The sequence below is a fragment of the Orycteropus afer genome, unplaced genomic scaffold (genome assembly GCF_000298275.1).
Source record: "Orycteropus afer afer isolate SDZICR_OR568_19922 unplaced genomic scaffold, OryAfe1.0 scaffold00074, whole genome shotgun sequence".
NCBI lineage: Eukaryota > Metazoa > Chordata > Mammalia > Tubulidentata > Orycteropodidae > Orycteropus > Orycteropus afer.
This window is the reverse complement of record NW_006921661.1, coordinates 5,244,348-5,257,461: the sequence shown is the minus strand read 5'-3', so window position 1 is coordinate 5,257,461 and position 13,114 is coordinate 5,244,348. Positions and strand designations below refer to the sequence as shown.

Sequence of the window (13,114 nt, the reverse complement as noted above, 5' to 3'; positions counted from 1 at the left end):
GTCTGTGTTAATTGGTTTCCCTTTTCTTTGTTGAAGAGGGTCTGTGCAGTCTTTCTGCCTAGTCTGCCATCTTACCAGAAGTGTTTATTCTTGATCTTAAGTTTAGTATTAGTTGTAAGTTACTTTTTTTTTCTTTAAATCTTTACAAATTGAGGATGATTCATTTTTTTTCTTCAGATTTTAAAAATCATGAACAGATAATGAATTTTATCAAATGCCTTTTTTTTTAACTTTTTGAAATATTGATGTTTTCCCCACTCTATTCTATTATTGATTGATTTTCAGATGTTAAATCAACAATACATTCCTCAGATTAATCCACACTTGATGAAGATGTATTATTTTTTCATACATTGCTAGATTTCATTTGATGATGTTTTGTTAGCAGTTTTTGCATTTATGTCAAACCAGCTGGCATAGAGTGGATTCTGTCTCATGTGGTTCAGGGTAGAACTGCCTTCCACAGGGTTTCTGTGGCTGTGACCTTTCAGAAGCAGATAACCAGGCCTTTCTTGTGAGATACCTCTGGGTGGGTTCAAACCATTAGCCTGATTTCATTTAATAGCCCAGCACTTAAATGTTTTCTGTTGTAATAATCTTGTCATTTTGGTGTCAGAGTTATGCTGGCCTCATAAAATGTATTGAAAATTGTTACCTCTTCTCTTCTCTGATAGGTTTTTGTAAGACTGATATTATTTCTCCCTTAATTGTTTGTTAGCCTTTTTTGCCAGTGAAGCCATCTGAGCCTATAGTTCTCTATGTGAGGAGGTTTCTAATTAGAAATTTAATTTCTTTGACAAATAATGGCTATTTAATTTGGTAGCTTTTTTTGTTAGTTTTGGAAATTGGTGATTTTGAAGCAATTTTACTATTTCATCTAAGTTGTTAAATTTATTAATATCAAGTTGTTCATGATTTCCCTTTAATTTACTTTCAGTGTCTACGGGATCTATAGTGATGTCTCTTCTTTCATTCTTGGTATTAGTAATTCATTTTCAGGCATCATTCTTTTTCTCATCATTTCTCTCACTTTTTATATCTACTTCATCCTTCCTGTCATTTTTCAATTTAGGACAATACCATCTTTTTCTTGCACTGCTGCAACAACTTTACACTAGTCTTTCTCTTTGTTTTCTTGTTTCTTTCTGCAGTCTTGGTTCCTTCACCTTACTATATGACAAAAGATCTTTTTTAGAAAATATAAATATAATTATTAAATCATCATTCTCAGCTTAAAACTTATAAGTGGTGTTTTAATGCCTGTAAGATAGAAGGTCTGGTGGTGTAGTGCCTAAGGCATTTGACTGCTAACCAGAAGGTTGGTGGTTCAAATCCTCCAGCCATTCCATTAAAGGAGGACTGGGTAATGTACTTCCATAAAGATTTACTGCCTCAGAAACCCAAAGAGGGTTGCTATGAGTCTGAATTGACTTGATGCAGTGATTTTTCTTTTCTTTTCGTTTTTTGTAAAGTAAGATAGAAATCAACCCTTTCATATGGAATACAAATTCATTAATGATAAGATGTCTATTTCTCTCAATATACTCTTACTTTATACTTCTTTTTTACTTCTTCCTTCAAGCCACTTTGTTTTTAGGTGTTCTGATTTGTCATTCTCTGTCTTAAACTTGAATATACAGCATTTCAAATATCTTATGATCAATGCTATGTAGACGAAATTGTTTTCTCACTTTGCCTTTAGTTAGGTATCATTAGTATCTGATAGGTATATTCGCAACTAAGTTTTGTTAATATTTATTTGACATAATACTTTTTATTCAATGTATTGTCACATTCATGGCAATATGTAATCTCAGAGCACTGTTTTAGCCCAGTTTCAATTTTACTAGTATTTCAAATCATATTAAATCATAGGGATGCATCCATTTACTATAACCAGAATATTTATCAGATAGCTACTTGACTCTTCCTCCTTCACACCAGTGATGGTGGTGTTTTTTTTCAGTTTGGGAGTGTTAGCGTTACTGTTGACCAATCACTCAGTTGATTGATAATGTATATTTCTTTATAGAATCATTTCCTAGTTTGCAAACTCAAGAAACCTTCCTCTGAAACTTGTCTGCTGGTTTGGAGGTAAAGCAGTTGTTTCTTTTCTTGTTAGTCCTTCATCTCTTCTCTCCCAGGGGAATCAGGATGTCCCACGTTATTTGCAAAAGCCTAAAAACTTCAAGTTTTTTATTCTCCTGTTAGGTTTGAAAGAGGAATGTATTAGCTCTGTCTTGATGTAACAAGGGCTCTGAAAGTCTGTTTGGATAACACTGAAGATTGGAGGAAATGTGACTCTGTCTGTGTGTTTTAAGCCCCTAAGGTAAGATCAGAAAGCGTCTGGGGCAGTGAGAGCCAAATAGTTGAAGTCATACATTAATTATGGTCATGAATCATTTTTATTTTTAAAGTCTTTACCATTTGACAAGGTTGTTTGCATAGTACCAGTGAGTTTTAGGCAGCATTTCCCCTCTTTTAAAGTAACAGACTATATTATTGATTTCTCTTTGGGATTGATAATGCCTATCATTATTAGAATTCTGATAACAGTTTTAATAAAGCATATTTATTTCCTACCTGAATGAATACTTTTTAATTTATGTGATTTTTGTTTTGAATATAATATTTTGAAGTTATAAATATATAAAACATAAATATAGAAAATCATCACATTGATATTTCAATAATCTCCTATTGATATCATTGAAAAATATTAAATCTTAGGGATTGGACAGTCTACTTCTGTAAAGATTTACTGTCTCAGAAACCCAGTGGGGTTTGCTATGAGTCAGAATTGACTCGATGGCAGTGGGTTTGGGTTTTTTTTTTTTTTTTTGTCCTCTTATATTCAGATATTAGTAGACATTCAGTCATTGTGGTGGTTATGTTTTTGTGTCAACTTGGCGGGGCCTGGTTGAGTGGCTGGGCAGCTGGTGGTAGTTATTCCCCATGATGAGACTGGCAATCAACTCCATGGTGGGATCTATCACAAGCAGCCTTTGGGATGGGCTCTGCTTCCTGTATATAAGAAGCAGCTTTGGGAATCGTCTCTAGCTTATGGCATGCTTGGACCCTGCATGTAGCCATGTCATTGTTCAGTAGCCTGCCATGCTCTGCCAACCTTGAGACTTACAATGGACTTGAGTTAATGGCCTGCCATGTGGTTTGGTAACATCGGGATTGTGCCATTTTGTCACCCTTGGGTGTGTTAGCCTCAGCAGCCATTAGCTGTCTGAGTGAAGAAAAGCTTCTAGCTCCAGTGGGCTGGGAGAAGGAGCCACAGCTGAAGCCCAAGGTTGAGGGGCTTTCACCCAGCCTCTGTGCCCTGGCACCTTGAACTTGGAGTTAAAGCCTCCAAATTATAAGAATAAACCCGTTTGTTAAGGCCATCACATTTGTGGTATATTCTTGTCAGAGGGCACTAGGTAACCAGAACAGTCATCAAGTATCTATTGAGTGGCACTTTAGTATCAAATTCTGTGCTAAGCAGTGGTATGTTACATACTTTTTTTTCCAAGAAATCTCTAGTGAGGAAATGGACAAAGAAATAAACATTGGCTGTAAAATGTGGTTCTATAGTATTTGTTATGGTATTATATACAAGAAAAGATTTCCAGAAGAAGGATTGCCTCTACCTGCTGGTATGGTCAGGAAAGCCTCTGAAGAAGAGGTTATGCTTGAACTACCTTTAAATACAATAGGAGTTACTGATCTGTTAAGGGACCAAGAGAACTTGTAGGCAGATGAAATAGTTTGTTAAACATAATTTTCCATAAAAGTTATGGAAGCAAAAAATGGCATATGTTTGGACAATCACCAGTAGTTTAATATTGCTGGAGTTGAAGGTATAAGGTAGGAAATATTAGGAAATGAGGCTGGACCCCAGATCACAAAGAACTTGTTCTTTTTTTAAACTTTCTTTAGTCACCTTTGTATGAGAAAGTATTACCATTAATGTAGATGAAATATCTGCACGTGTATCACACACACATGATACATACAGCAAGAAGAAGTAGGATAGAGTATAATCTTTTCTGTTGGATTACTTTTCTTTTCTCTGGACTCTGGAGAAAATTGTTGAGTATCTCATCTCATAAGCAAACTGACTAAAATGAAAGTAACTCCCTTTTGGAGATGATCTAAGAAATCCTCAGTATCTATCAGGCAGTTGGCTAGAGAGCAAGATAGGTTGTGAATATTTTTAGTGTGTAGTGACATAATAACATTGTTGGCAGAGGTCTTGACTCCATCAAAATCTATTCAATATAAAAAATAATTTAAAAAATATTTTCCACATAAAGGAGGACTGATAATATAAGGTTAAGCTTGAGAACTGATTTTTAAAAATGGAGCTTAAAATTTAGGTACAGTAGAAATGAAAAGGTCTTAAGTTTGGTAAGTGTATACACCCATATATCCTTCACCCCAATCAAGATATAGAACATTTCCACCGCCTGAGAAAATTTCCTCATTTCCCTTGCTCTCTACCAGTCAGTCCGCATCTCACATAGGCAACCAGCCACTCTTTTGATTGCTATTGCCATTTATTGCTTTTTACCTGTTCTTAATCATTATATAAATGGAATCATAAGGTATGTACTTTTTTGTTTCAGGCTTTTTTTCACTCAACATAATGTTTTTGATATTCATCCATATTGTTGTATGTATCAATAGTGCATTCCTTTTTGTTTGACTAGAATTTTATTGTATGAGCTGATCATAATTTATGAATTATCCTGTTTAATGGACATTCAGGTTGTTTCCTATGGATGTTCTTGTACTTTTTTTTGTGTGTGTGGATATGTGTGTTTTGGTTACCTACTGCTGCGCTAACAGAAATACCACAGGTGGGTGGTCTTAATAAATAGGGATTTATTCCCTTATAGTTTAGGAGACTAGAAGTCCGAGTTCAAAGAGTCAGATCTAGGGGCTGGGTGAAAGCCCCTCAACCTTGGGGTTCAGCTCTGCCTCTTGCTCCCATCCCACTGAAGCTGGAGGCTTTTCTTAACTCAAGCAGCTGATGGCTGCTGAGGCTGGCAAACCCAAGGTCGACAAGTAAAAAGGCACAGTCCCAAACCTACAAACAACATGGCAGGCTACTAGTTCAGGTCCAGAAGAAGTCTGAAGCTCAGCTGGGCATGACGGGCTGCTGCATGAAAACTCAGCTACATGCAGGGTCCAAGTGTACCAAAAAGCTGCAGAGACCTTTCTAAAAACGTTTTATGTACTAGAAGCAGACTACATCCCTAAAGCAGCTACTCTGTTGCTCCAGTAGAGTCCACCATGGAGTTGATTACCAATCTCATCATGGGGAATAACTACATCCAGCTGCTAAACCACTTAAAACCATGGCCCAGCCAAGTTGACATATAACCTTAACTACCACAATATGTTTTCATTTTTCTTGGGTAAATACCTAACACTAGAATTACTGGCTCACAGGCTAGATGCATATTTAACTTTGTAAGAAATTGTTTTCTAGAATGATAGTAGTATTTTACCTTGTAAGCAAGTTCTAGTTGCTCCATATTCTTGCCAGCATTTGGGGCTGTCATTTTAATTTTAGCTATTCTAGCAGGTGTGAAATATGATTGATATTATATTTGCATTTTCCTAATGACTAAGGTGTTGTGCACCTTTTCATAGGCTTATTGGCCATTCTTCTGTCTTCTTTATTTGTTTTACTCTTTTGCCCAGCTCTTAATTGGATTATTGTCTACTTTTTTTGGTCATTAATTTATGAGAATCCTTTATATATTCTGGACACAACTCCTTTGTTAGATAGATATATTGCTAATATTTTCTCCCAGTCACTGGACTGCTTTTTCATTTTCTTAATGACATCTTTAGATAAACAGATGTTTTCAATTTTGACAAAGTCCAATTTTACATTTAAAATTTTATGGATAATTTTTTTATGTGTCTTTTCTATGAAACCCTTGCCTACGCTGAGATTGCAAGATATTCTCTTATGTTTTCTTCTAGAAGTTTAATGATTTTAGCTTTTATGTTTAGGTCTATGATCCTTCTTGAATTGATATTTTATGTGTGCTGTGAGGTAGAAGATGAGGTTCCTTTTTTCACCTGGAAGTGTATTAGTTATTCTAGCACTATTTGTTTAAAATGCTTTCTTTTTCCCATTGATTTGCTTTGGTTCCTTTGTTAAAATCAATGGGCCGTATGTGTAGGTCTGTTTCTGTACTCTTTATTCTGTTTCATTGATCTGTATCACTTCTTATTCAGGTATTTCATTGCCTTGTTTCCTTCCTTCATAGAACATCTCTATAGAAGTTTTGTCTCTTCCAGGTTCTTTCCTTTTCTATATAAATTATAGTATCCACTTACTAGTTTCTTAGTGGGGGAAAAAAGTCTGTTGGGACCTTGGGATTTAAAAGTATTGATCTATTTGGGAAACATTGACATCTTAACATTATTTAATTTTCCGGTCCCTGTACCTGATGTATTTTTCTATTTATTCAGCTCTTTACTTTAGCACAGTTTTAGTTTTAGTGTCATGTCTTACATATCTTTTGTTCAATGTGTTGCTAAGTACTTTATGTTTTTTGATGCTACCATAAAAGATACTGTTCTTTTAAATTTCCTGTTTCAGACGTTTATGCCTACTTCTACTACTGCTGAATTTGACTTATAGGGACCCTATAGGACAGACTAGAACTGCCCCATAGGGTTTCTAGGGCTGTAAATCTTTTCAGAGGCAGATTGCTGCATCTTCTCGCACAAAGTGTCTAGTGAGTTAGAACTGCCAACCTTTTGGATAGCAGTCGAGTGCTTATCCACTGCACCAGCTGGCCCCCTTGTTTGTGGTTAGTAGATAGAAATATAATTGATTTTTGCATATTGACTATATATCCTATACCTTTCTCTAAATTCACTGATTAGTTCTGGTAGTTGTTTTTATAGATACCTGTGATTGCCTACATGAAAATGTCATCTGCAAATAAAGACAGCGTTGCCATTTTTTAAATATGTAAGTGTATAAGAAAATATGAGTTATATTTAAAAGCAGAAAGACTGAAAAATCCATAACTAAAGCAAAAATGAAAAATAACTCTTAATTTTTTCGGTGTTCTTTAAAGAATCCTCACTGAGAATTCAGTTGCGGTTTAGACCCTGGTCCAGAATTTAAGTGCTTCTGTACTTTGTGTTTTGTATCATCTTTTTGTTTTTTTCTTATGTTTCAGAAGCCAGTGCTTCCATTCAGTCTTCCAAACTGGGATTACTGTGAATTATTTTATCTTTATGGACACCCAGAAGTAATACTCAGCTTGATAGCAGTGATGCTCTCTGGGTGACCTTAACAATCTACTTGATTTTTCTGAGTCTGTTTTCATATCTGTTAAATAATAGAATTCAATTAGATTATTTCTGAGCTCTCTTCCAGATTCCTCTGAGTTCTTTATGTTAGTTCTAAGTACATCAGAGGCAGGCAGGCAGGTACAGAAAGGTGGTTTTTAGAATATATTGTAATTCCTGTTATTTCATTGTAAATATGCTGGAGAATTGAGAAACAGTCCATTTGAGTTCATTATTAATTCTATTTATTCTGAAAAGTTTGTCCTAGTTTTGTTCCCTTTGTATCTGTGACCCTGTGTTAGAAGTTTAACTCACTTAGGTTTTTCTGCAACTTTTATTTCTAGGCTTCATAGGGCCCAGTGTGCAATTAAGCAGACTCAGGTAACTGTTCAGAAAATTGGGAAGGAAATTGAAGAAAAGCTAAGACTCACATCTACAAGCAATGAGCTGGTAGGTTTTTTTTGTTTTTAAATACTTACTTGTTTAAACTTAGTAATTTCTAAAGGGGATCATCGTATTCTTCTTGATTTTTTTTTTTTTTTCTTAATAATGTTTCACTGAGACTTCTTTTGGCATTTAAATGTTAGAAATAAACTTTCCCATCTGCTAATAATGTAACATACAAAGTGCCTGCTTTATTCTGCTAGCTGAAACTTTAGATCACATACATTTACTTAGAAGATAATTAACGGGCTATTTTATTAATGTCTTATAAATGTGAACTCTAAACATGAACTGTATAGTGAATGAAAAATAACTGCCAGAAGAAGAAAAAATAAACTATAGGGTCTAATCTACTTTTAAAAGATGAATTTAAAAATTGTTTGGATTGAGCGTAATAGGCTGGGTTACGGACAGTGTTCTTTTTTGGGAAAGACTTTAATGAGGCATTTCCAGAGAAACAGATATACCAGTTCAAATGGACAGATTTAAGATATAAATAAAATTTTTGATTGCTTTATACCTTTCCTAATAGAATAAATAATAAAAAAATGTTAATTTTAGAGTGAAGATTTTGCCTTTGAAAATAGAATAGTGAATATAACTAATAAAATGAGCTTAGCTCAAAATGAAGCCACATAACTATTGACAGGATTAGATGAAATTTGTGCTGTGGATTATGTTATGAAAGTAAAACTCAAATCCTCAAATGAAATTCTAGATAACTTTTTAAAAAGTAGTTATTGCACAAGCTCATAATCACAGATAGGCAGTATCTTCCAGTTGTCATTCACAGTGCTGTCAACTTGGCAGAGAGCCTTTTACATCACAAAGCAATCCTCATTACTTTGAAGCTTTGCCCAAGATAATATAACAGAAAAACTACAGAAAAGCCCAGTCCATTTAACCTACACATTTCTCTTTCATAGAATTTGAAATTAATGAATTATAATATATTTGTTTGAACTGTCTAAAGTTGTTGACTGTAACCTACAAATAGCAGTTTCATATTGGTCAATCTGATATATACAATAGTACTGTGCCTGGCACATAGCAAACATACAAATTATGATGGCTACAATAACTATAATGGTAATACTTAGTACAGCTTTCTTTGTCTGTGGAAAAGCTTCCATTTTGGAGAAGCTTCTAAATCACCTTCTGTTTTGATGTTGTTGTTATGTGCCATCGAATCAGACCCAACTCATAGCGACCCCCCCTTGGGTTTCCAAGGCAGTATCACTACAGAAGTAGACTGCCCCATATTCCTTCCTGTTTTGATGTAGGCCCAATGAAGTATAAATTCCAGACCATAAATATATTGGAAGGAGAGAAAAAAGAGCTAATTTTAATTCTTTTTTGTGCTATATAAAAGTACCACATTTTGAGAACTTTTGTCTGAGGAGAAATTGCTAGGTTTTATTTCTCTTGTTTTCGTCTCCCAAGGCAAGACTGGGAAATTACTTATTTCGTTAAATGACAGCATATGCTTTGTCTCAGTATGAAAAAAAAATGTATGTTTAATCCTTTTTTTTTTTTTAATATAAGTGGTGACACGCAGAGCAAGGTGATAGAATGTGTGAGTTTAAAGAGGTCAGGTTCAGAGGTTCACTGTATTACTGTTTTTTTTTAATACTGCCTAGTCAACATAGAAGACTATCATTGGACTTTTGAACTGAAACTGAACCTAGAAATCTAGTTCTTTAATCACCTCATTTAAAATCACCCTTCTCAATACATCTTGTCTCCTTCTCTGCTTTATTTTTCTCCATAGTATTTGTTACCATTTAACACACAAACACATAATACCCATATATTCATTGTGTGTGTGTGTGTGTGTGTGTGTGTGTGTGTATATATATATATATATATATATATATAAACATATTTTACATATTCATTTTATCTCTTTAAACTCTGTGAGGGAAGGAGTTGTCTTTTTTCTTTTTCCTCCAGTACCTAGAAAAGTGTTTGACACATAGTCGATGTTCAGTAAATATATGTTAACTTTAAGAATTAGTCTAGTATTATCTGGTAGCACAGTGGTTAAGTGCTTGGCTGCTGAGAGGTTTGCAGTTGGAATGCCCCAGCTGTTCCCATTTTCCTCATGGGAGAAAGATGTGACAGTCTGCTTCCATAATAATTATAGCCTTGGAAACCCGATTGGACAGTTCTTTTCTGTCTTATAGTCTCTATGAGTTGGAATCAACTCTGTGGCGCAACAGGTTTTGGTTTGGTTAATCTCCTCTTATAATAGGACAGGAAAATGAGACTTGGAAAAGGGAAGCAACTTGTCCATGATGGTTTGACAAACAGAAACTGAGGTTTTGGTTACATATTTCCTTTCAAGGGACAATATTAAGGTTTCTCTCTAACAAATTAGGAACCTTTACTGTTATCTCTCTTTCTTTGGTTCCTTTCCAAATTGGCCCAAAGCCTTCATCCTCCAACCCAAGTGTTTTCAATGTATAAGAATTTTAATTTTAGCCTAATAAAAAATGTAGTCAGAAGGTTTATTTGATACTAAAAGACCAAATGTAATTAGTTAACTTTGTTCAAAGAAATTGGGTTTGTAGTTGATGACTGTCAAAGTTTTGACATCTTCTCACATAGTATCAATGGCCAGCATTATTTTCTGACATTTAGTTATATTTCTTATGAAATTTCTGCTGTTGTCATCCTGAATTTTTCTTTATATATTTTGAGTTTTGTGAAATGCTTTTGATCTGTTGAAATAATTGTATATTTTTTCTTCTTTTATTATGATAAATACAGTCATTGATTTTTTCTTTTTTAAATATTAATCCAAACTGGCACACTGAAGAAAACCTTACTTTGTTATGATAAATTATTCTTAATGTATATTCCTAGGTTCAGTTTGCTAAAAAAATTTTAAATGAGTTTTGTATCTATGGTCATGAGTAATATTGGTCTGCAGTTGTTTTTTTTTTTCCTTGTAATCTCTTTGTCTGGTTTTGCTCTGGGTAATACTGAACTCAACTAGTGAGTTTGGAGGTATTGCCTTCTATTATCTGGAAGGATTTATGTAGAATTTGAATTTTCTTTTTTTTCTTAAATGAATTCACCAGTGAAACCATCTGGGCCTGGAGTTTTCTTTGTGGGAAAGATTTGAAGTAGAAATTCAATTTCTTTAGTAGTTATAAGGTTATTCAAGTTACCTATTCTTGAGTGAACTTTGGTAGCTTGTGTCTTTCAAGGTATTTGTCCATCTCATTTCAGTGGTCAGTCTTTAGTTTTAGCTGTTCTAATGGATATATAGAATTTGGTTCTAAATTGTATTTCTGTGATGACTAAAGCTGTTGGACACTTTTTCATATCTGTATTCACCATTTATATAACTGTTAAGTGTGAGTTCAAATCTTCTGCCCATTTTGTTAAAAATAAACTTTCAATTTTAGATTTACAGAAAACTCAGAGTTAGTTTTCAGGTGTTTTTCATTCATTTTCCCTTAACGTTAACATCTTTTATAACTATGATACATTTGTCAAAACTAAGAAATGAATATTAATGCATTCCAAGTAACTACACATTTTATTAAGGTTTTGCCAATTTTTATTTTTTGTAAATAAACTTTTTATTTTAGCACAGTTTTAGATTTACAGAATTATTGCAAATATAGTACAGGATTCCCATATACCTAACATTCAGCTTTCCCTATTAACATCTTACATTAGTATGGTACAGTTGTCACAATTAATGACCCTGTGTTGATAAATTAACTATCCATACTTTATTAAGATTTCTTTAGCTTTCACCTGATTTCCTTTTTCTGATCTAGCATCCTGTCTAGTAGTCCACTTTGCATTTAGTAGTCCTGTCTCCTTAGATCACTTTTGGTTGTGAAAATTTCTTAGACTTTCCTTGTTTTTGCTGACTTTGACAGTTTTGAAGATTATGAGTCAGGTATTTGTAGAATTTTTCTCAGGATTTGTCTGATGTTTTCCCTCATGATTAGACTGGGGTCTAATGCCCTTTTTGTTCCAGTCTCCAGTCTAGGATACCACATTGGATTTAGTCATCATGTCATCCTAGTCTTCTCTGATATATGACAGTTTCTCAGTCTTTCCCTGTTTGAAAATCACCGTGACTTCTTACTTTTATGTTAATATTGATCACTTGGTTAAGGTAGATTGGTTTCCCAGGTTTCTCTGCTGTGAAGTTACATTGTTATATTCTGGTTTTTAGAAGTCACTAACTCCAGCCCAAATGTAAGAGGAGGAGAATTAGCTCCACCTCTTGTGTGGAGTGTGGATATGCAGTGTCTAGATTTTATTTGTAATTCTTCTGTGAGGAAGATTTATCCTCTCTACCTCATTTATTTATTTATTCAGTCATTTATTTATGTAATTACTGATTCGTGCACATTTGTTTTATACTTTGGGTTATAATCTAAAGTGATTTTATTTATTTTGTGACTCAGATTGTTCTAGTTGTTCTAGCTTTGGCCTTTGGGAGTACTTTTAGGTTCACTCTTAATGTCTTTTTTTTTTTAAAAGTAATATTTTACTACATTTAGTGAAAGCTTATGTAGCAAACTAGGTTCCCATTTAAGAATTTCTTTACAAATTATTCAGTGATATTGGTTATGTTTTTCACAATGTGTCATCTTTCTCATTCGTTCCAGACGGGTTGTGCTGTTTCCAGTACTCAAGTTTCCTTGCCTCCTGTTCTGGTTACCTGGTGCCACTCTGACAGAAATGTACCACAAATGGGATGGCCTTAACCAACAGGAGTTTATTCTCTTACAGTTTGGAGGCTTTAAGTCCATGTTCAAAGTGCCAGGCTCTAGGGGCTGGGTAAAAGCCCCTCAACCTTGGGGTCCAGCTCTGCCTCTTGCTCCCAGCCCACTGGAGCTAGAGGTGTTTCTTCACTCAGACAGCTGCTATCTGCTGAGGCTGAGAAGCTCCAAGGTTGACAAGTAAAAAGGCATAGTCCCGATGTTACCAAACCACACGGCAGGCCATTAATTTAACTCCATTTTAAGTTCCAAGGTCAGCAGAGCATGGCAGGCTGCTGAACAAACAACACAGCTACATGCAGGTTCTTTGCTCAATAACTTCCGAAGACACTATTTTTTTACAGAGAAAAAGAACCTATTAAAAAAAAAAACCAAGTACAAATTGAAAGAACAACCACACAATATTATACTCTTACGCTTTGGCTCAGTATAATACTACTACATGTGTGTGTGTGTGTGTGTGTTTTATTATTTTTTAACTTCCTTTTTAACCCTCACTCCATCCACTATTTAAAATAAAAAAAAAAAATCAAGTACAAATTGAAAGAACAACCACACAGTATTATACTCTGTATGTGTGTGTGTGTGTGTGT

The 13,114-nt window shown here is 34.4% G+C and overlaps 1 protein-coding gene across 1 annotated transcript in view; it reads left to right on the top strand.

Moving 5' to 3' along the window:
* The window catches only part of UVRAG (UV radiation resistance associated), a 481,244-nt gene that overhangs the window by 207,241 nt on the left and 260,889 nt on the right, over positions 1–13,114 (top strand). The window contains exon 7 of the mRNA XM_007941031.2: positions 7,665–7,770. Coding sequence (XP_007939222.2) covers positions 7,665–7,770 — 106 coding nt within the window. The remainder of the gene's footprint in view (positions 1–7,664; positions 7,771–13,114) is intronic.